This window comes from Oncorhynchus tshawytscha, linkage group LG03, assembly GCF_018296145.1.
Source record: "Oncorhynchus tshawytscha isolate Ot180627B linkage group LG03, Otsh_v2.0, whole genome shotgun sequence".
NCBI lineage: Eukaryota > Metazoa > Chordata > Actinopteri > Salmoniformes > Salmonidae > Oncorhynchus > Oncorhynchus tshawytscha.
In genome coordinates, this window is record NC_056431.1 from 49,016,955 (window position 1) to 49,041,566 (window position 24,612).

General features: G+C 40.2%; 1 protein-coding gene across 1 annotated transcript in view; it reads left to right on the top strand.

The window, feature by feature from the left end:
• Positions 1 to 6,786, top strand: part of LOC112237873 (receptor activity-modifying protein 1-like) — a 65,589-nt gene extending 58,803 nt beyond the window's left edge. The window contains exon 3 of the mRNA XM_024406469.2: positions 4,335 to 6,786. Within this exon, the coding sequence (XP_024262237.1) occupies positions 4,335 to 4,590 (256 nt within the window). The 3' untranslated portion in view covers positions 4,591 to 6,786. The remainder of the gene's footprint in view (positions 1 to 4,334) is intronic.
• Positions 6,787 to 24,612: the final 17,826 nt, after the last annotated feature.

Consider the following 24,612-nt stretch of genomic DNA (forward strand, 5'->3'; position numbering starts at 1 on the left):
CAGCCGAAGAACCCTTTTGGAAAGTTGTTTTCAAAGAGTGAAGGAATGAGGGAGCATCAGCAGCAACTCCTGCTTAGACTGAGAGTACTAACAGAGAATATTCCTTTAAGCTAACTCATGTGCCATACTGTCAAAAGATATATTTATTCTAAGAAGTACTTGTATTTCTGAATATCTGAATAATTCCATTGGCATTACAGTAACTGATTCTATAGGAAGTCTTTGGCATAATTCACTTGGATCTATGTCAATGTGATCATATACAGAAGTATCTTTGAAGAGCTGGCACTAAGCAGCTGCAGGAGAATTCACTGCTATGCAGACCAGGTTCAGACCAGAACAGAGCAGAGCTGAAGAACTACAGCAGAACAGAACATGTGTAGAGCTTCCGCAGGTCAGCAGAACTTTTCTATGAACATTGAACATCTATGAACTTATAGATTTAGAAGTACAGAAGACAGTGGAGCTGGCTGTAGAAATATAGAACAGTTGAACTCTATAACTTTAGAAATAGAGATTAAAGTTGCATAACTTTTGTACAGAGCACTAGTAGAACTAGAGAGGTGGGTTAGCTGTTGCTGCTCCACACATAGACAAGAGAGGGACAAAGCCAGGATACTGTTTCTCCCATCAACTGCTACAGAGATACAGTGAGCTGTATCTTGATGAAACAATTTCACAGAGCGGTCTGTTTGGGATACTGAGGTTTGCAAAGAGGACGAGAAGTAATTTGGCATTCTCTGTGCTGCTGCCTCCAAAGAGAGGAGTGTGGCAAAGTTTGTGGTGAGTGGTGACACAAATCCATTTAAGTTCTGACGCTGAATCAAATAAAGTGCTTTGAGAGGTGGCTTTGACGGGAGAAGACTCTCCTGTCATCACACAGTTCCAGTTGAAAGACTGCACTCAAAGTACTTCAATACCACAGATAAAATAAGAAATTCAGGGTTGTGAAAAACCGGTTGTAAAAGATTTCCCCTAATCAACAGAAATGTCCATGTGCATATCAGAAGTACATCAAAAACCAGGCCCAGATGATATCTCTGTTTCCTCTGACTTTTCTGTACAGTTGGTACGATGTAGACTCAAACAAACGCTGAGGGAAGAACACTTCAGAAAGGAAGAAGTTCATGCAGATGTTAGATGAAAGAAAATGAACATGGAAAACTATTGATCTGCAAACTGTACTGAGTTGCAGGTACAAGGTGTTGTCCCCTCTTTCTAGTTGAGAGTGGAAGTATCTTGCTGGTAAGCTAAAGTCACATCCCTCTGTGTGTTGACGTTAGTCCCTGTCCCTCCACCCAGTTATATTTAGTGGTGTTAAACCCAACTGAAATTCAATCTGGTGACAAAATGTGCTGTAGGATTTTCCCACCCCATGTCCATCTGAATAGAGAGAGTTGGAGCATATCCTGGACCTCTCTGCTTTATACACAGGAGAATCTAAACTGGTCACAGGGAATCTGAACTAGTTGCTGTGTTGTCCTGACTCATTTCAACAGCTACACAGCTGAGGCTCACAAAGTCAGCTTTGGAATGTTTCGAGGTTAAAAACGACAGTTGAAAAAGTTAGTTAGTAGCACACACTACCGGTCAAAAGTTTAAGAACACCTACTCATTCAAGGGTTTGTCTTTTTATTTTTTACTATTTTCTACATTGTAGAATAATAGTGAAGACATCAAAACTATCAAATAACACATATGGAATCATGTAGTAACCAAAAAAGTGTTAAACAAAACAAGCCCAAACTTGAATCCGTGAAAATAATTTAAGATTGCTGTTCCAGCCCGCTCCCCATCTAACTTGGGAGAAAATCCCCAAATCCAAATGTGCAAAGCTGGTACAGACATACCCAAGACGACTCAAAGCTGTAATCGCCGCCAAAGGTGCTTCTTCAAGTATTGACTCAGGTGTAAATACTTATGTAGATAAGATATTGCTGTATTTCATTTGTAAATGAATTGCCAAAATTTGTAAAAAATAAAATAAAAAAATTAAAAACTATTTTTCACTTTATCATTATGGGATATTATGTGTTGATGTGTGTGACATTTTTTTAAATCGTTTTGGAATTCAGGCTGTAACACAACAAAATTGAATAAATCAAGGGGTATGAATACTTTCTGAAGGCACTGTAGTGAGGTTTTTGACATTGTGCCATATATATTGGCTGTTATGTCTTAGTTCTCAGTACTGAATAGGTTCCAGTCAGCAGGCCCTTAGGAGGAAATATACTGTACCAGAGATGTTTTGGAAGAACGTACAGGGAGAGAAAAGGGACTGTCTAGGAACGATCCATTTCCTCCGATTATGAAATGTTGCAGATGACGTGACTTTGGCAAGCGTCCCATTTTCAGTAAAGCAGCGGTAATATAAAGGTAATCAATTCTGTCATGTAAACAATGGTTATCTGGAGTAATAACATTGGCCATGGCCGTAAGTCTGTCATGGATAAATGTCAGAGGAGAGAATAGGGGGTTGCTCATATTTCTATTCCCTGTAGAAGATCTAATTTTACACTCCTTCCTGCCTCTCAACCCTACCTCTCTCTCCCCCACTTTCCTTCACTGTGTATGTACCTCTCTCTCTTCCTCCCAGTCTCTCTCTCTCATCTCCCTGCTCTCTGTTGCCCCTATCTATACTTTTGTCTTGCTGTCCAATTTTCTTTTTTAGGAATGAATTTATTTGTGCCTAGATATTGTTTATTCCTGTCCATATGTCTGCTGCCACTGTACTGTTGTATCCTTTTTGCCAAGTCATTATTGCAAAATAGAAAGTATTCTCATCTTAATAACCTATCTGGTTAAATAGAGGTCATATGTTATCAGTGGTGGAAAAAGTACTCAATTTTCATACTTGAGTAAAAGTAAAGATGCCTTAATAGAAAATGACTCAAGAAAAAGTGAAAGTCACCCAGTAAAATATTACTAGAGTAAAAGTCTAAAAGTATTTGGTTTTAAATATACTATATATTAAATATAATAGATAAGTATAAAAAGTAAATGGAATTGCTAAAATGTAATTAAGTTTCAAAATTAAAAGTATAAACCATTTCAAATTCCTTATATTAAGCATACCAGACGGCACAATTTTATTTTTAGATTTTTATTGACGGATAGCCAGGGGCAGGCACACTCCAACACTCAGACATCATTTACAAACCAAGCATTTGTGTTTTGTGAGTCCGCCAGATCAGAGGCAGTAGGGATGACCAGGGATGTTCTCTTGATAAGTGTGTGAATTGGACCATTTTTCTATCAAAATGTAACATACTTTTGGCTGTCAGGGAAAATGTAAAAGTTAAAAGTACATTATTTTCTTTAGGAATGTGGAGAAGTAAAAGTTGGCAAAAATATAAATAAAGTAAAGTACAGATACACCAAAAAAACATATTTGAGTAAAAATGTAGTATTTTTACTTAAGTACTTTAAACCACTGTATGTTATTGATGATAGCGTTTCCACCAGCTGTACATCTGAAGGTGATTAGCATGCATGGATATAATGTATGTCTGGCTTGGAAGATGAGCCAGATGGTCTGCCTTTACCCGATGTATCACTCTCCCACTGGGGGAAAGTTCTATCTGGGACTGGGGGGTTGGTGGGGGAGCAAGGCGGGGACAAAAGGGGGTTGGGGGGGAACAGGACCCATTAGTTGTGTAAGGGAAACCTGGGGTTTATAAAAAGGTTCTAGCTATGCCAGACGTTCCATGCCAGGGAGGATGTGGGTATAAATAATAGGCCATGTGGCGGGCATGCTCTGAGGAAAGGGGGAGAGGGGACCCTTCAATCAGAGACCTGTCAGGAAGAGGGGAGGGTCTGTGTGCGCTTTTGAGAGTATGTTTTTATGTATGGAGTGGACCCTCTGTCATTACCATGAATCATTACTCTCAATCATGACAGGACTGTACAAATTTGGTGAAGGAGCCCTCTCTCTCTCTCTTTCTCTCTCACACACATTTTCCCTAACCTTAACCCGTTACCCTGACCCTAACCATATATAATTTGCATTTAGAACCCACACTTCAGAGCCCCTTACCTTCCTATATGTCTATTCAAATATGTAGGCTATAATTTACCCTCATTATGAAATACATTTTAGTCATTCAGCAGATGCTCTTATCCAGAGCGACTTACAGGAGAAATTAGGGTTAAGTGCCTTGCTCAAGGGCACATTGAAATATGTTTCACCTAGTCGGCTCTGGGATTCAAACCAGCAACCTTTTGGTTACCGGCTCAATGCTCTTAACTGCTAGGCTACCTGCCGCCCAACACTATGAACCTTGTCCGCATTCGTTTGATTTTACCTCCCTCTCTCTCTTTGTCTCTCCCTACAGACCTTATGGTGAGCTCACCAACTGCACCTACCTGATTGCCCTGAAGATGGACTGTTTCTGGCCCAACCGGCAGGTGGACGAGTTCTTCATCCGCATCCACAAGCACTACTTCCACGACTGCTCCCTGTCGGGACGGCAGCTGCGTGATCCGCCCAACCATATCCTTGGGCCATTCATTGTGGTGCCCATCCTTGTCACGCTGCTCATGACTGCCCTAGTGGTGTGGAGGAGCAAACGCAGCGAAGGCATTGTGTAACCCAGGCCAACCCCAAGCTCCAGGCCCCCAGCCAGGGGAGAAGAGGTCTAGAGGAGGCCCCCTTCACCCTCCACCCAGGACGGAGACAGGTATACATAACGCTGCTGCTTCTACAGAACAGACATCATGGACCAGGCAAGGGACTGGGAGGACTATCAAAGCCTGTATCAAGGACAACATTATAGACCATCTATGTTACTGTCACTCTGTTGGGAGTTGACACTGAGCTACAGCCACAGGATATAGGAAAGGACACAGACTACAAGATGAGGATTTACAGAACTACACTGATTATAACCTGCAGGAGGATTTGTTTAAAAATGGAGTGTCTGCTTTCATTACCCTTTATCTGCAAATCCAATCTAGATGGAGAATCACAAGCTGTTAGCCATGAAGGACAGATGGTGTCTGATTGGTTTGAAGGACTTCCTGGGCACATGAGGTAATTTCCTGTGCAGTGAGTTGGGATACTTTGGCACAACTCCTGAAGTGGACTTTTGACAGTCAGTCACTGATTGGTTGATAGATAGGATGATGCTAGGATGATGCTATCATCTCTGTGCTTTATGGATAATGTCTGTGCACTCTATACTCACCTCATAAACACTGTCTGGATCCAACATCCCCTGTACCTGCACCTGTCCCTATCCTTGCTGCTGTCCCTGCCCTGTCCCTGTTCCTGTCTCTAACAGTCAGAACCAACATATTTCTACAATCGCCCTTCAAATCCTTACTTTGGCATTGTGCCAAATCGCTGTAAGATATCAAAATAATATAATAAAATCGAATTTGCCATGAATAGAAAGTGAATATGAAAAAGAGATGATTAAAAATGACTGATGTGTGTGAGACGACATACTGTGCAAATGCTGATTAGGGGGGCGTGGTATGATTGCTAGTCAGCCTATTGCAGATCTGGACAAATGATCCACCAACCACTATTATCCCTATGAATGGTTGATACAGGGCAGGAAAGGTCTACCCCCCTTGCAAATTTTGAATGTGTACAACAAACTTGGATGAAAACAAAGACGTGTCATTGTAAATCAGTTGCTTTGTAAAAACAGTCTCCGGAACTTTGATGTCTTTTTTTTTTTTTACTCACACTTTTGGCTGGATATGTCAATGTGTAGTTCATACATGCATAATCTATGAGCAGAATTACTGTCTTACCTCAATTAGCCACGGAATCCCTAGTTTGAAAGCAAATGTTTTATGGAAGATGTGTGGAGCCATTTTCCCTGCATTTTCCCCCACGTAGGCCAGCCCCCTAGCAATTACAGTTCTAGCCAGTGTGCTTCAGCCCCTCACCATTTGAGTGACAGCTGCACACACAGCAGAGTGAGGGCGAAAGCAATGACGTGGTGCACATATCTGCACATATGTGACACAGTACGCAATTTTCAGGGACCACTTTTGGCTCGTGAGTGCTATTTTCAGAACTGCTTGCTAAAAAGTACACAAAGTACAGGAGAATCTCTAAACAGTGATTTTGTATGATGACTCTTCTCTGTGTAGCCACACTAGGCTTAAGGTTAGTAGATTGTTTAGTAAGTTACTGACAAACTGTCATGTCTGTGTAACAGCAGTGTTGAAGATTGGTCCCTTTATTGGGTCCTTAGCAAGGCTAATGACATCATCACCCGATAGGGACATAACCTTTAAGAGCAGAGTATCCTGCTTATGGAATTTTCTGACATACTCTTTAACTTATAAGTACTGAATGGTAAAGTGTCTGTGTGTCCAGCTGCTTTTCTAATTGCCTTTATATTACCATGGCTGAGACCCGGCTTTGCCGTCTGCAAGACCTGAACTCCCATAGCTACCAGTTTACTCATATTCACAGGGAAATACTCTCTCATCTCAGCGACCTTTCAACACAGACAAGCAATTTGATTTGCTTTAAGAGATTTAATAACTTTATTGGTCCTCTGCTCAGCTCCCGTATTCAAAACCCCCCCTTCATTATGAGTCTTGTCAAGCTTGTATGTAGAACATAGTGTACTCTGGGAAACACGGTAAGAGGGTTTAGGGTTTCCCAGGATGATGGTGTTGATGTGAGACATGACCTGCCTTTCAAGTCACTTTGTGGCTACCAACATGAGTGCTACAGGGCGGTAGTCATTTAGGCAGGTTACCTTTGCTTTCTTGGGCACAGGGACTATGGTGGTCTGCTTGAAACATGTAGGTATTATAGACTCGGTCAGGGAGAGGTGGAAAATGTCAGTGAAGACACTTGCCAGTTGGTCAGCGCATGCTCGAAGTACACGTCCTGGTAATCCGTCTGGCCCTGCGACCTTGTGAATGTTGAACTGTTTAAAGGTCTTGTTCACATCGGGTATGGAGAGCGTGATCACAAACTCATCCGGAACAGCTGGTGCTCTCATGCATGCTTCAGTGTTGCTTGCCTCGAAGCGAGCATAAAAGGCATTTAGCTTGTCTGGTAGGTTTGTGTTACTGGGCCGCTCGCATCTGGGTTTCCCTTTTGTAGTCTGTAATAGTTTTCAAGCCCTGCCACATCCGACGAGCGTCAGAGCCGATGTAGTAGGATTCAGTCTTAGTCCTGTATTGAGGCTTTGCCTGTTTGATGATGTCTGAGGGCATAGCGGGATTTCTTATAAGCATCCGGATTAGTGTCCCACTCCTTGAAAGCGGCAGCTGTAGCCTTTAGCTCGGTGCGGGTGTTACCTGTAATTCATGGCTTCTGGTTGGGATTTGTACACACTGTCACTGTGGGGGTGACGTCATCGATGCACTTCTTGATAAAGCAGGTGACTGAGGTGGCATACTCCTCAATGCCATTGGATGAATCCCGGAACATATTCCAGTCTGTGCTAGCAAAACAGTCCTGTAGAGTAGCATCCACATCATCTGACAACTTCTGTATTGAGCAAGTCACTGGTACTTTCTGCTTTAGTTTTTGCTTGTAAGCAGGATTTACTAAATGGAGGGCGAGGGAGAGCTTTGTATGTGTCTCTGTGTCTGGAGTAAAAATGGCCTAGAGTTTTTTTTTGTCCTCTGGTGACACATGTGACATGCTGGTAGAAATGAGGTACCTTAGCTGAATTAAACATGGCAGATTCTCATGCATATATTATGTAATTTACAACTGATCAATAAAACAAAGAAAGCTTGAGGAAAGGACTATGGGAAGTCCTGTGGGTTGGGATTGAGGTTAGTAGTGTAAATGCAATTACATTTACAGAATGTTAAACAGTGCAGTGTCTCATGACAGAGCTGGTACAGAGCTGACAGGAATGTGGGGTTTCAGTGTGCTTTATTTTCCCTGCTTGTGGCGTGTTCCTCGTTTCCCCACAGTAGTTCTGAAACCAGGGCAAACCTCCATCTCTTCCTCTTTCCTCTCCATCTCTCTGTTCTCTTCTCCCTCTCCCCTTCTCTCCCTTCTCTTTCTCCTCTCTTTTCCCTCCCTCTCTCTCTCCTCTATCTCTCCCTCCTCTCCCTTGTCTCTTTCTTCATATCTCCCTTAGAGTTTCATGAACTTGTCAGGTCTCCCTTGTTGTGCTAGCCAGAAGGACAAAGTCATAATATCATAATGGCACACACCAGCTACTGTTGTTTGATCGCTAACACTGAACCGGTTATGAAATCATTAAAAAAGGATAGGTGAGCAATGGAACATATGGTGGTAGGCTATGTCCAGAGTTGGGTTGGTTACTTTCTAAATGTAATCCATTACAGTTATTAGTTATCTGTCCAAAATTGTAATCAGTAACGTTTGGATTACTTAAACTCAGTAACGTAATCAGATTACCTCCCCTTAAGAGGCGCAGGTTAGTTGCTGGCACAGTCACAAAGTCATAAAATCAGATTTTAAACCTAAACCTAACCTTAAATTAAGACCAAAAATATTTTGGGGGTTTTCAATTTTGACTTTGCAGTTGGCCCATCTAGTGGAAATCATCAGTTCTCCCTCAAGGACAAGACTCATCCCAAAAAAATGTCAATCTGCTTAATAAGAGGCATTAGAAGCAGATAAAAATGAATATTTCTGAACAATTATTGAACGACATCTATTGCAGAATAGATCAATGTTAGAATTTACATAGCTGGCCATAAATGGATGTTGCATTTTACTTTGTGGGTTGGTTTTGTAGGATTATTCTAACCCATTGCTTCCTACTACAGATAATAATACAATTAGGATATATCTTTATATAAGAAAAAAAAACAGTCTGTCAAATTTCCAGTCATTTCAATTAATGTAATACACCTTGATCTGAAAGAATAGTACTCGGAAATATGGAAATATAGATTAATAAATTAGTTTTACTTGAGTATAACAACTAAGGACTAATTATCCTACTCTGTTGTTTATGATTTTGTTGTCATGGAGGACTGATTGGGTTCATTGCTTCTAGTTGAAAAATGCTGCTCTCGGGATATCCTGCACTGAGCACTACCCAAAAGTGCTATTTGCCTGTAAAAAATGTATTCCATATGCTGAATTTCGGACTATTGTTTGCGTTTCTGTTGGTGACACTGATCATTTGAAGCTGTAAAGTGTGTGTGTTTGAGCACCTGTCGTTAGGCCTATGGACTTTTTCAAAAAATCAGCATGAATTAGATTGACCAATAAAAGCCCCACTTGTGGTCTTCTTAAATGAAACTCGTTTTGACAGTATGGAGCACAATACCACAGAGGAGGTTAGAAGGGAGGAACTTTTATTCCATAGACTGGGATCCGCATTCTGCAGCTGTTGCAAAAGCACATTTTTCCCTGGTTGTCCACTGGCCTGGGGCATACTCATGCCGATTCTGTTGCAAAACGTTTCTTAAACGGAACAAAGCGTTTGCTCTGTTTGCTTCCATTTGGTTCTTAAACGGTACACGGTTTCCGTAATGAATACACCCTTGGTCGCAAAACCAATTATAATAGGTAGCTTAAACTTCTTCAATTCAACCATTATTGGTTTAAAATACACATATACATTTGAACAGTCATCCACACCAACCACAATCCATAAAAGTCTAAATAGCTAAATGAGAGAGCAGCAGTGTGATTCACATCAATGCGCTATGTAGCCTAGATATTAATAATAAGTGACATCGGTATCGCCCTTTTAGGCTACAAAACTGCTGTCATCCTTACCTCCAGGTAGAGGTCTGTGCAGGACTCCTTTATTCATCCCGTCCCCAACCGCAGCAGTACCAGGCTTTCTGCACGAATCCCACCCGCAAGAACTGGTCAAGAAACCCAACCGCAGTCCCACATTGTTATTGTAGCGCATGGGATGACGCAGCTCACTTGCCAGCCTTGGTCGTAGCAATTTTGACAGAGATTCTCACGTGGATCATTATATTAGGCTATAGGAATTACTGCGCCATATCAGCAAATGGGCTAGACATAGTTTGGAGACAGCTGAGTTGAAGAGACATATTCTCTTGAGCTATCTTTTATAGCCTTCAGAAGTCAGGGCATTCATACTTATTGCGCTTTGCCGAGCAGCACAGAGCTGTTGTGAAGGAAGTTGTCAAGGAAGTGAGTTCTGTGTTTATATAGGGACCTCCTGCCCTCACCTACCAACAACAAATCATGTCAACGTAGAGCTATACCGAGTCCTCTGCATTGCAACATTTGAGATGTGCACAGCTATGTGGCATGGAGCTCAATTTGGCCTCTGCATGTCTCCAGAGGCACTGCAGTTTCTTCACACCATCCATAAGGCGCCTTCGACCACATTTTCGGGTTAAGCATAAATTGGCTCTTAGGAGTGGGACGTTTTTCAGAAGGAGACAAATATGGGTGATCAATATTTATTTATTTATTCTAGGCAATGTAGAAATAGCCTAATTATTTAGGAAGTACATTCCCTTGGAAAGATAAATGCCCCATGCTTCTCCGCACATGCATAGGCAGCCTAGTCTATTCAGTGGCAACCCTCATTCAGGCCCCACGTTTTTTTTGAGGGGGGGGGGGGCTTGCCTGTTTTGCATGTTATTTTGGCATTAATAGGTGTCACATCAGTTTGCAAACAATGTAAAAATAATATATATCATTGTGTTAATAAAGCCACATACAAACATGGTCTTTTTATTGTTTTCTTGAGTAAGGCAACTCCAAAATGCAGGTGTTTCAGCCTAGCTCAGTGCTTTCTGTGGTGGTGGGACAAGCCTGCAGAAAATACGGAGCGTTGCACTGTTATTTTCTCAGTGTTCTGTCACTCATGGGGACACTACGTCACCACAAAGTCTAAGAGGAGACCTTGAAAATTCTAACCTTTTTGGTGCTGCCATAAAGTTACATTAGAAGTGCCCCTCCAAGAAGGCTCAAGGTCATTGGTCACAGATAAAATGAAGTCAAATCACGTTATATGTACAGTAGCTTTGATTGGACTGATCATGTTAACATCATACTTTCAAAATCTTCATGAATCATCATGAATCATCATGAATCAAGTTGACAATCTACTGGCAAATCCTTTTTAATCTTTGTCATATGAAGATAAATAATGGAGAAATTATAGATAAAATGTATCGGTGCTAATCGGCCTTTGGACATAAACAACAAGTTGGAAATCACAAATTCAATGAGTGGCTTGGAAGGAATCAGTGACAGTGGCTGCCTGGTCCCAAATCTGGGATTAAGGAGCTCTTTTCCAAATGTAAAATGATAAACATTCAACATTGTCTATAGAAAAGTTTGTGGTCATACGCACATCCTTAAAAACATAGGTGCTGCGCTAATAAAGAATACTGGTATAGAACAAGAAGGCCCGCACACTGTTAAAGCTCCCAATCTACCACTTTATTGACAACGTTTCCATCCAAAACAGATTTTCGTCTCGTCACACACTGAGTGTTCACATTACAAAATATACACATTTCACCTCACATGACCATTGCAGACATGACGCATGGTGAGCGCAAGATACTCTTGGATATCTCTAATAATGAAATAACAATGAGATGGGTGCATGTAATAGTTACAGAACATAATATATATTTACAAAATGACCAAGTGGGTAACCTGGAAGGCAAGACAAATCAAAGTGAAGTAACATATTCAGGTAAGAAATGGTCTGATATCAAACTCTTGATTCAGACCTCTAGGAGACATGGTACACGAACGGTGAATCCAATACAATTCTCCTCTCAATAATAGATTATCACTATCTCTGCCCCGCCTAGGATTCTTAACATGTGTGATGCCAATGTATCTCAAAGAGCTAATGTTGTGACGAGCCTCCATGAAATGCGCAGCCACAGGGCATGCTGTCAATGAAGCATGATTTGTGCTGCGCTCAAAACAACTGTTAACTCGGAACTGCAAAAACTTGACTTCAGTGAGTTCAAGACAACTGGGAAGTCGGGAATAAACAATGTCTGATTGGGAAAATACGTTTTGAATGGTCGTCCAACTCGGAATTGTAAATCCGGCCTCCAGTTGTTTTGAAAGCACCATAAATCCAGAGAATGCCAGAGATTGATGTGATGACAAAATTTGCCCATGATGGACCGCCGTGTCACCTTCCTTTTCAAGTGAGCACAGCATAACAAGATAAGTCCAAAAATGTTTTGTACAGTGGTTCCTCCTTTAAAAGTTGTCATACTGCGTCACACCTTGCGTGCTGCCGCAGCGTTCTGTGGCACGTCATTTAGTTGTCAGAAGTTTTTTATTGCTAGTTTAACCACCAGAGGTCATCTTTGAGAAGCATTTGATAGTATTCTGTATTGGCATTACCAGAGAATTTAAAACCTTTTTTTGTAATACATAGTATATGGAATTGATTTTAAGAAAGTTGGCTTAATTAATTTGATTAATTTTATGGTGTTTCTAAACGAAAAACAAAACACTCAGGGTTTCCATTAGGATGGAATGGAAAATATGGCGATGTACAACGTGACGGTTGGGAGTAGCCTACAGGATTGGAGGATTCTAAATGGTTTGCCTTCATTAGACAACTTTGTTCCAATATTTCTGTAAAACAGTGATATTTATTCCCATAGTAATTTGTTATGGATCCATAACTAAATCAACATTTGCATTTGGAAAGACTATTTTTTTAATCAATATTTTATGAACAAAATGTGTTTATTTGTTTATTAGGCTACTGTGCAGTCTACAATACCTACTGTAGTAAACATGGGAAAGTGCCTAATTCCTTACATAAGGGAGAGCAGGCCATTTGTGTACTACAGAATGCGGGGAACACGGGAGACCGGGGTTCAAATCCGCGTTGGGGTGGAAGGAGTAGGCTGTCCTTAAATACGAATTTGTTCTTAACTGATTCCATATGTGTTATTTCATAGTTGTGATGCCTTGACTGTTATTCTACAATGTAGAAAATAGTACAAATATAGAAAAATCCTGGAATGAGTAGGCGTGTCTAAATTTTTGACTGGTATTTGCTGCAATGGAAAATATGGTGCTGTGCAACGTGACGATTGGCAGTATAGTACTGGGCTATTTAGCTAAAGAATCCCCGCAGGGCAGGAGAAAGGAGTAGGCTGTCCTTGTAAATAAGAATTTGTTCTTAACTGATTATTTTCTGTTATGCCCCCCCCCCAGGAAGAAGTAAACATTTTGCGCCCCCAACTCTCCGCCGCGACTGTAAATAGTATCATTTGTCTATAAAATTGTTATAAGTACACCTCTGCATAACATAATTTCCTTATTAACATTAAAGAAAACAAAAAACTAAAAAGAAAGAAATATAGATCAACTTACAACAAAGAATAACTTTATTAACATTGTTTTTTAGTCTGTAACAGAAAAGACTTAAAGTGCATCAATTTGCCTGAAATTTAAAAAATAAATAAATCCTTATTTAAACTGTAATTTTTTTTGACCATTTGATACTGAAAAATAAAATAAAATATAATCAATAAATAATAATACATTTAAAATTGATCAGCAACATTAACTCAGGAGCACAATATATGAAACACTTTGACCTATAAAATGAATATAACAATTTGTGCGGATTTTAAAAAATCTAAATGAGGAAGCCAGGATTAATGGCTACAATGAGCATGTTTTGCAGAGCACAGCTCTTTCGAAGCGGGGTTTGAAGCTGGGACCTGTACTTGGTTTTCAGTGCATCAACAGCAGAGAAGCTGGGACCTGTACTTGGTCTTCAGTGCAGCAACAGCAGAGAAGCCAGTCTCACAAAGATAAGATGTTGCAAAAGGAAGAAGAATGCCCATGGCCCTCTGCCCTAAGAGTGGATACTGCCTCTACACTATACCAGAATTCACTCAGTGTCTGTGATGTGAACCTCAGTCTCAATGTGGAGTCAGACGTCATATCAATGAACTGGTCCTCCTCTGCAGAGCTGAAACCAGTTGGAGCTGGTGCATTGAAAGGATCTCTCACGCAGTCATATTGGGAACTGTTTTCAGGGAAGTACTTTTTAAAGAATCCCATCAGTGATGAAATATGCTCCTTAATATATGGAATCACTGAGGTGGCATCATAGTCAGTAGTGTCAACAAATTCATGCAGGTTCTCGAATGAATCAGTATTTCCTTCATCAAGTCGCCTGCCCCACATTGCAAGCATTCGAGTGAAAGAGCTGATCTTGTCTGTGACCTGAGGGAGGTGTTTATCTTTCCCTTGTGCTCCTGCTCTGAAAATATTCTAATCTGCTCTCTGAGCTCAAAAACTCAGGACAAAACTTTTCCTCGAGACAGTCACCTTGCTTCACTGTGAAACAGCACAGCTTGATGTTCAGCTCCCATCTCCTCACAGATAGCAGAGAAGACTCTTGTTTTTAGTGGTCTGGTCTTTATAAAATTGACTACACCTACAATGTCAGTCATAACCTCACTTAATTCAGAGGAAAGGTGCCTTGATGCCAGTGCTTCTCTGTGTATAACACAGTGTGTCCACTCAGCATTAGGTGAGGCCTTCTTGATGAGTGCCCAAAGTCCTTTTCTCATCCCTGCCATGGTCTGTGCACCATCACTGCAAACACCAATGCAGTTCTCCCACTTTAGCCCATTCTCAGTCAGGAAGCAGACCAGCATTTTGAATAGCTCTTCAGCTGTGGCTCTGTCTCTGACATATTTACAAAAAAGTAGATCCTCACACAGGAGTTTGTCATGTAAAAACGTACATAAGCGATAAACTGTCAGTTGCTTCATCGAACTGTAAGGCAAAACGTTTGTCTTTGAGTTTATCTACCAGCTGTTCTTTAAGATCGTTAGCAATGTCATTTATACGTCTGGCGATAGTGTCATTGGACAGAGGGATAGTTGTTATTTTTGTAGCACTTGCGTCATCCAGCATGACAGAGACCATATCTAATGCTGCAGGCAGTATCAGCTCCTCTGCTCCTCTGCTCCTCTGCTATGGAGTGGGGTTTTTTGCACTGAGCAATTTGGTATGCCACCTTATATGATGCTAACAGTGCTCGCTGGTTTACTGAAGTAGCATTCACAAAGCGGGACGATTGTTGGCAATATTTGGCACATTTTCGCTGAAAAAACTCAAGCGGCTTGATTGGGGTGTAATGTCTTTAAGTGACGTCTTCATTTATTTGGCTTCATGCTGTCCGCTGCCAACATTTTTAGACACAGTAAACATACCGGTCTTTCCTCGTCTCCCACCGTAGTCACAGTGAAGCCAAGCGCTACATACGCTTCGTCTTAGCTTTCGGGAGACTTACGTTTGTCTCATTATCTCCGTCTCTCCTCCTTTCTTTTTCATGTTAAATATTTTTCCATGCTGTCACTTAAGGATTTGTTATCTGCTCTTCATATCTCCTGTTCTGTGCTGTGTGCTCTTGTTCGGTGCAAAACAACCCTACTCCCTGCGGTAGAAAAAAGCATGTTCCCCGGGGTCACACGCGCTCCCCCTGGCATCGGTCCGAGCCCCCCCAGGGGGGCGCGCCCCACTATTTGAGAAGGACTGCACTAAGAGCATAACATTTCTGCACCCTAATTTTAAAATTCTTGTCTAACCAATACCCAAAATGAGATAAAGTGAAAATAAAAATCTCATTGATTTATCAAGACCAGTCCCCATACTTGCCTACAAATAATTGTAGGCTTTTGCTTCTAACTTTTCTATGCTCTTTAAATAAATATGACCTACACCATTTTTAACAGAACATTACTCAACACTAGTGAGACTCATTTCACCTATGGTAGGCCTACAGTATATCGAAAAAATAAAAAAAATTAAATGACGTGACTCTCCGCCAATAAATAAATTTAGAGGATTGGAGGACTCTAAATTAATATCTAAGGGGCATTTTCCATTCGATATTTTCAGATATTCTCACAGATCCTAAGGGGCTTTCATATCATTCTAAATTAATTAATTAATAATAATAATAATAGCTTTGTTTAAAAATGTAAGATATTTTGGAGATTTCATTTTCATTTAACCTAGAGTGAGCGAGAAAAAGGCCATTCTTGGACATGGGGTGAGACATTCTCACTAATTTGTAAATAAAGGCAGTTTGTTATTTAGAATGATTTATTTATGGGGAAATCTAAATTGAGTATTTAGCAGACATCACTTGCTTATATTCCATCAACACATATCTTATGAATATGATGGAATATTTGAACAAGTCATTTGTTATGGATCCGTAACTAAATAAACATCAGCATTTTGAAAGAGTATTTTTATCATGATTTTATCAACGAAAGAATAAAGATGTACTGTACAGTATATGCTTTAAATTTGGATAATAATGCATTTAAAGCATTTTGAAGAAGCTAATAATAAGCTAAAAACTAATAATACTTTTTCCCCTTTCCACAAGTTAAAGATTCAAATTGATAAAGTGTTTTTAGCCACAATCGGCCCCAACCCCAATTAATACATTTGGGCACCATTGATAGCGTGCTGGTCTTCGGGCTAGAATGTTGAGGGTTTGACCCTGCAAATAGCCTGGATTGTTACTCCCATCTCGTTCCTCGTGTCATTCAGCACGCTTGTGAGCATGCTGGCAGGATGTACTGTTTTTTATTCTGTATATATGAATTACAAATCAGCCTTTACTTAAATCATGTTTCTAGTCTATTGCATAGTTACATTGTATAATCATTGATGTCCCAGGAGAAGGAGTGGTAAACACTGTGTATAATTGTAATACATACATGCAGACACAGCATTATTCAAAGAATGGAGTTTGATACACCTGGTATTGGATATGACTGGGGGAAAAAAATAGAGATTTTTGTAAATTAACTTTATGACAACAAAATATGCACAATCATTTGTCTCTACATTAACTAACATATTCCTCTCAGTTGTACATTTTGCGTGACTTGTTTATGACGTTATAACTACTTATATTTGCTTCCCTCGTAATGTTTTGTCGCCCATCTTTGCTGAAGAAAGTCACCACGGACATGTGGTTCACGTCAAATTCATCATTGGAACCACTCAATATGATTGGTCATATAAAAACCTTGAGACCCAAATGCATAATGAGTGCTCTAACTCCTCCTTGTGGTGGTCTGGAGCAATGACGCCATGACGCTGGGTACCTCTAAGTCCCGCGGTGTAAGCTCACAACTTTTAAAGGAGGAACCACTGTATGCTGCTTCAAAAAAAATGTATATGCCAGGAAGATATGTATACTGTAGCTAAGAAAGTAATACTAAGTGTAAGTTGTGTGGTAAGATGTTAGTAGCCCAATTGCCTCACCCTAATAATTTGGTCTATTTACCCCTCTTAATTTCACCTACTGTTCTGACTTGGTGGTGCACATGTAGCCTATAACCTGTTTTTAGAGAAATGTAATCATTGAATATAGTCAGAGCTTTCATTGTCTGCTTATGTGCCTCCTTTATTTATCCTATGGTTCTGACTTGGTGTACAGGGAGACCACTGTAAGAACGGCACATGTTCTGAATTCTGTCGAGGTACATTTCAAAAGTGCTAAACAAATAGTTATATTGACTAACGTTACGTCCGTCCTAGCTCGCTCATTAATGTCTTAATCAAAATGACGGATTGCCTCTTATCCACTTGTCGTCCCTGTCATGACTCTCTGTCCTTGGGGAGGATCAATGGCTGACAGATAGCCAGACTCTCTCTCACAGGGCCGGTTTTATGACTTAATAGCCGGTCGTAAAATGTTTAGAGAACTATCTCTTTCATGGTGTGTAGCATGGGAAGCCTGGAAATCCTTTGTTACACAGAGAGACTATGATGCCAAAACTTCAACGTCAAACAATGGACATTTAAACAATATTTCTAACATAAAGAATGTTGAGAATGATGAGAGATGGAATATGGAAAATGCATGCATATTCTGTGGGGTCCTGAGTGGCGCAGTGGTCTAAGGCACTGCATTTCAGTGCAAGAGGTGTCACTACAGTAACTGGTTCAAATCCAGGCTACATCCAGATGTGATTGGGAGTCCCATAGGGCAGCTCACAATTGGCCCAGTGTTGTCCTGTTTTGGACTAGGTAGGCTGTCATAGTAAATAAGAATTTGTTCTTAACTGACTTGCCTAGTTAAATAAAAAATGGGGATGTCAAAAAAAATTATCAGAAGATGTTATAACAGAAACATTGTAACTTTGAGCTTCCACAATGTATATATCAGATTTACATCTAAATGTTGTAAAAATTATATGATTAAATATTATTATTATTTTTTTGATAATAGCTTTTCATATAAACATGGGCCCAGTCAGTAACCACGCCCATGTGAGCACAGAATTTGTGTCAACAGGATGGAACACCCTCCAAGGCCATAGTGCTTAAAAGGACTCGCTGAGAATGTAACCAGAGATGACCAGAGAATGTGAGGACATGTTCCACACGTTGAAATGGTTAAAACTACAAGTCCAGAAAGTGGTAAAACCTTCTGAAACTCTCAACGAGTGAAAAAGGTGAAGACTAGATCAAACATTAACAGTCTGCAGCTGCGTATGTGAAGTAGTCTAGGACAATTGACCAAAGACGGGAGGGAAGAACAGATCCCTCTCACCACCGTGTGGTACACCTGGAGGTAACCATTCTAAGAACACTCCAAGACAAAGAAGCATAAAACTAAGAAGGGCATTGTGACCTCTGCTGGACAACCAGAGACTTACATCGAACTACTCCCCATAGACTGATCGAGTGGTTTCAACAGAGAGATGACATCTACGCGTAAATATATGTTGCATTTCTTAGACAAATGAGCGGTTGTTAGGGTGCTAAATATTGATATTTAAGGTGGGAATATTTTCCAAATGTAGGTACGATAAGTTCACTCTCTTTGCCTCTCCCACTCTATCTTTCTGCACCCCTTTTCCATTGTGTAACAAGCCGTCATATTGTGTCAGTCCATTAGGGACCTGTTTTCATTGCATTATGTTAGTAATCAATAACCTATACCGTGTGTGTGTGTTTTATGTATTTCTTTGTGATTATTTAGTTAGTTAGTAAATAAATAATTACGCTAATTTGTGCATTGCTGAATCATCACTTAGGTTAGGGTTCGTGCAGTTTTACGAAGTCAACGATGTTCAGAATGAGACAAATATGAAGAAATAATTAATAATTGACTCTTATTGATCTAAGAGATATTTAGATCATCTTTAGAGTTTAAGTCAGGGGATAGTAACTCGGTAAACAACTTTTCCAGTGGTGCCCCAAATTCCTAATGAGATAATTATTACATGATGAATTTAATCAAGTAATAATTAAATGTAGTGGGTAATTATTCGATAAATAGCAGTCACCACATTAATGATAGTCACATCACAACATATTGGTGCCCCATGTGAGGAATCAGAGATAGAATGAGGCCTTCCTGTTGAATTCAGCCTATATGAAATTGGGCAGCAGATTACGTTATCCACCCAGATTACGTTATACACCATTAGAACTGTAGGCAGGAATTGTTGAGGTGTGTGTGTTTCCATTTGAACAAGATGCATAGACGTTGCCTCCACTGTTGTTTCTCTGATAAAGTCAGCATGTAAGGGTGAATTACTGAATACTACGAGCCAGGACATATATATGGGCTGGCCAGGTTTAGGTATTCTGAAAAATAGAAAAATAGGCCAAAACGTACTACTATTTCTGTCTCTCGTGTTTCAGAAGCGGGTAGACTTGGTCATTATTCATTTCATGAGCTGAGACATATGGGCCGGCCAATTAGAGAGATTTGAGTAGATATATTAGCCTGACCGAAGTGAGTAATCATCTCTCCATCTCTTGCGTTTCACTAGTGTGGGTAGAAAAACGGTGTATTTCTTTATTACCGCGCATTCTGGAAACATTGCGAAAAATAACACAGAAAGGGTTTGAATGTGAAACATCACTAGTAAACCCTTTCCCTTGTTGAAGGGGACCCTATTTTACTCGGAAGTGAGATTCCAGTACAAAGCAGAGTTAGCTTTAGCTAGATGCTAAGCTAACAAAGGGAGAGCAGCCATTTTTCCTTTGTTCACATGGCGACAACGCCTCTGCCATAGGAAACGGCAGTTACGCCTCCTTTGGCCTTTGATTTTAGCTTTCAGGTGGGGGTCAGGTGTGACAGCAACCGAATGCTCACGTCTGGTACAACGGGGTACACATATGATTTCCAGCCAATCTCAACTGATTGGATATCATTGTCTCATTTGATTTTAACTAGGAAGTTAAAATTGCCAAAACTTACCTTTTCAGGGTGATCATTTGGATAATATTCAAATTGATTTGTTTCAACAGAGGAGACATGTTAACCTCTCTGGCGCAGGCGTGACCCACCTCGACAACTTCTGGTGAAATTGCAGAGCGCCAAATTCAAAATACAGAAATATTCATAATAAACATTCATAAAAATACAAGTGTTATACATCAGCTTAAAGATTGACTTCTTGTTAATCTAGCCGCTGTGTCAGATTTTAAAAAGGCTTTACGGCGAAAGCATACAATGCGATTATCTGAGGAAAGCGCCTCGCATACAAACATTTTCCAACCAAGTAGAGGAGTCACGAAAGTCAGAAATAGCGATAAAATTAATCACTTACCTTTGAAGATCTTCATCTGGTTGCAGTCACAAGAGTTACACAATAAATGTTCATTTTGTTTGATAAAGTCCCTCTTTATATCCCAAAAACTCAGTTTTGTTGGCGCGTTTTGTTCAGTAATCCACTGGCTCAAAGGTGGTCAAAACATGCAGACGAATACATCCTAATACTACTGGTAAAGTTCTTCGAAACGTGTCAAACGATGTTTATAATTAATCCTCAAGTTGTCAATTGTCTAAATAATCGATAATATTTAAACCGTACAATAGTGTATTCAATAGAAAGGAAAAACAAAGAAGGGCGCACACACGGTCATGCGCCCATCACATGTGCAAACCAGTACTGCATGCTTCCTCAGTCCACTGACAGAAAGGTCTCATTCTTCTTCATTTTTCAGAAAACTAGTCTGAAACAATGTCTAAAGACTGTTGACCTCTAGGGGAAGCCATAGCAACTGCAATATGGGTCCTAACCCATTAGATACTCAATAGGCATTCAATTGAAAACCACCCACATCAAAAAAATCCCATTTCCTGGATGGATTTTCCTCAGGTTTTCGTCTGCCATATCAGTTCTGTTATACTCACTGACATTATTTTAAGTTTTGGAAACTGTTTTGGAAACTTTGGAGTGTTTTCTATCCAAATCTACCAATTATATGCATATATCTTCTTAGGGATAGGGGGCAGTATTTTCACGTCCGGATGAAAAGCATGCCCAAAGTAAACTGCCTGTAACTCCTATAATTCGTAGATTTGGATAGAAAACACTCTAAAGTTTCTAAAACTGTTAAAATAATGTCTGTGAGTATAACAGTACTGATTTGGCCCCGAGGACAAACCATCCAGGAATTTTGTTTATGAAGTCATAGTATTTCCGAATGGTTTTCTACGGGGAGCCCTATTTAATAGGAACCTGGTTGCAGTTCCTATGACTTCCACTAGATGTGGAAGTCTTTAGAAATTGTTCAATGTTTTTCTTTTGAGAAATGAAGAAGTATGGCTGTTCTTTGTAAGTGTCACTCCAGGTGGACTCTACTGTTTGGTGTGCGTGAACTGGAATGCGCTTCACGTTATTTTTATCCGGTATTGGAAACAGTTTATCCCGTCTTAAATGTTGTTGATTATTTACGTTTTAGGATACCTGAGGTTGGATTAGGAATGTTGTTTGAAATGTTTGGACCTAGGTAACTTATTAGATACTTTGTAGTCATGTTGGAACCGGTGTATTTCTGAATCAAACGCGACAAATAAATTGACATTTTGGGGATATAAAGAAGGAATTTATTGAACAAAACAACCATTCATTGTGTCACTGAGACATTTGGGATTGCAAAAAGAAGAAGATCTTCAAAGGTAAAGCATTTATTATATTGTTATTTCTGACTTTTGTGTCGCCACCGGCCTGGTTGAAAATTATTTTCATGTGTTCGTATGCGGGGCGCTGTCCTCAGATAATCACATGGTCTGCTTCTGCTGTAAAGCCTTTTTGACACTGACACTGCGGCTGGATTAATAAGAAGTTAAGCTTTATTTTGATGTATTACACTTATATTTTCGTGAATCTTGAATATTGATATTTCTGTAGTTTGGATTTGGTGCTCTGCAATTTCACTGGATGTTGTCAAATCAATCCTGCTAAAGGGATTTGTGCGCGAAGGGATCACTAACTTCTGGGCCTGAGTAACAGGCAGTTTCCTTTGGGCACGCTTGTCATCCAGACATCAAAATACTGCCCCCAAGCCCAAAGAAGAAACTTTTCCACATTAACCTAGATACAGTAACGCTTTCAGGTTAATTAAAGTTTAAATTCCCAGAAAGCCTATACAGGGATGACTAATCATTAACATTGATTAATCAATTGAATTAGCTTTTGCAAGCTCATTGAGGCCAACTCCCACAGTACTAATCCAGTATTGATGGAAGTCCTGCCTTCGTGGGAATCCCATTTGGTTTCAGCCCTCGGGTATAAGTGACTCCTGGTGGTAGAGAATCAACGATATATATATATATATATATTTTTTTTAAATTAAAATTCCATTGAGGCCCAATGTCATCTCACATTTGTAACAAGTGGTTAACTCTTCTGATATCCAGCCAATCTCAGCTGATTGGATATCGTTATCGCCATTTCCATTTAACAAGGATGTTAAAATTGCCAGACTACCTTTTCAAGTTGATCATTTGAATAACATTCAAATGGATTTGTTCCAACCAATGAGACATTTTAAACGTTTCCACATTAAACTTAGATATAGCAACACTTTCAGGTTAATTAAATTTAATTCCCAGATAGCCTATACAGGTATGATTAATTATTAACATTGATTAATCAATTAAATTAGCTTTTGCAAATTCATTCACGTCAAACTCCCACATGACTGATCCAGTACTGCTGGTTCATTAACGTATTTAAATAGATCAAAATAGTTTTTGCAGCTTCCAATGACTCTAAAAATGAAAACATGGAAAAAGTGTTTTAATAATATGCTAGCTATCAGAGGGGGTGGTCCCCAGTCCCCCGCTAATTAGTGAACCCTCACCCATAAAAGGATTGATCGCTGACCTCGGCAGCGATACAAACCCTAACTTTGCCATTAGGGGAAAAACAGCAGAAATTGCGACCAACACTCTCCAAAATCAGGCCTTGTAAAGGTTCTCTCCATTTTAACCCTGGTGTATCACCATCAGAGATTGGCATCGGTCCAGTATCGGTCAGGTTGATATGAAGGGACAGGTGGAGAGAACCGGGAAACTAATGGCAAAAGCAGAAAAGGAAAACATTCTGCGAGCCGAGGAAATGCGTTTGAAAACCGAACAATTAATTGAAAAAAATGATGATGATGAACGAGCACAAACTCTTCAACAAAATCGTATTCTACAGGAACAACTCGATTTAGCCAAAACTAAATATGACGAAGTCCACACCAAACTAGATAAATATGACAAGTTATCTACAAACAGGAGCAAGCAACAATGTTCTAGTCCAAATGCTGCAGACCTAAAATGATCAGTTAATGAACACAATGACCAAGTTGGATGACAGATCAGCGGAACTCATTGAAGTCGCTGACCTAAAGAATGATGAGAGAACTCAGGTGTTGAAGATGTAAATATTGATTTCTAAGCAAGTGGAGGAAATCTCATCACTGAATCTCTCGCACCGTACTCAGACCCCTACCTGCAATCCATGGCAGATAAGTATGAGGCCGAACGGAGCAAGTGCGACACTCAAGTGTCTGAAACAAGTACTCTTAGTGCCCAAGTCGACTCTGCTATGCAGCAAAATACCACCCTTATCTGGAGGAATTCCAGAACAGTCACGCAACCTAGACGTTCTACTACGTGAAGTACTAAAGCGAGAATAATTTGAGAAAAGGGAAAAAGATAAGTCACTAGGACTAGACGTGGAATTGTCGGACAACAGGTCTGCCGGAATTAACACCCTTAGCAAGGACGTTAATGATCAAATGACTCCCGCTCTCACTCAAGACCCTATCCAGGGCCTGCACGATCAAGACACAAGCCCTCAGGCTTTGTCTATAGACTCTGATACAAAGGTTGCGAAGAAAAAGGTCAAAAACTTTGCAAGAGCCAATCCCACTCAAAACCTGATAAGCCGATCTGTTTTGCGAACAACCACTCCACTTTGTGGGGAATATGACCACCAAACGCAACCCAAACAGCCCATACTTGGAAACAGTCCTGGAGGACTGCTTAACCTGTGATGCGCTAATTGATTCGGGCTTGACAATGCTCATCTCTTATACGTTGTTCAATGATCTCAAAAGGGCTCTGAAGCCAGCTAAATGTTGGTTAAAAACGGAACGATGCGACACTACACTTCGAGGTTTCACTCGGACTGCCTCGACACCTTGAGACTAATGCTGAAACTACACTTCCAGGACATATCGCTTGTTAACCCTGTGTATGTTACCAGCCTCAAATCTGAACCCCTGCTACTCGGAACAGACTTGATGGATCGTTTACTCTCACTGATGGATTCGAAAACAAAACAAGTATGGTCACAGTGCCGTCTCCAATGACCACACTGTCTTCTCCAGCTGCAACGCAGTCATCCATGAGG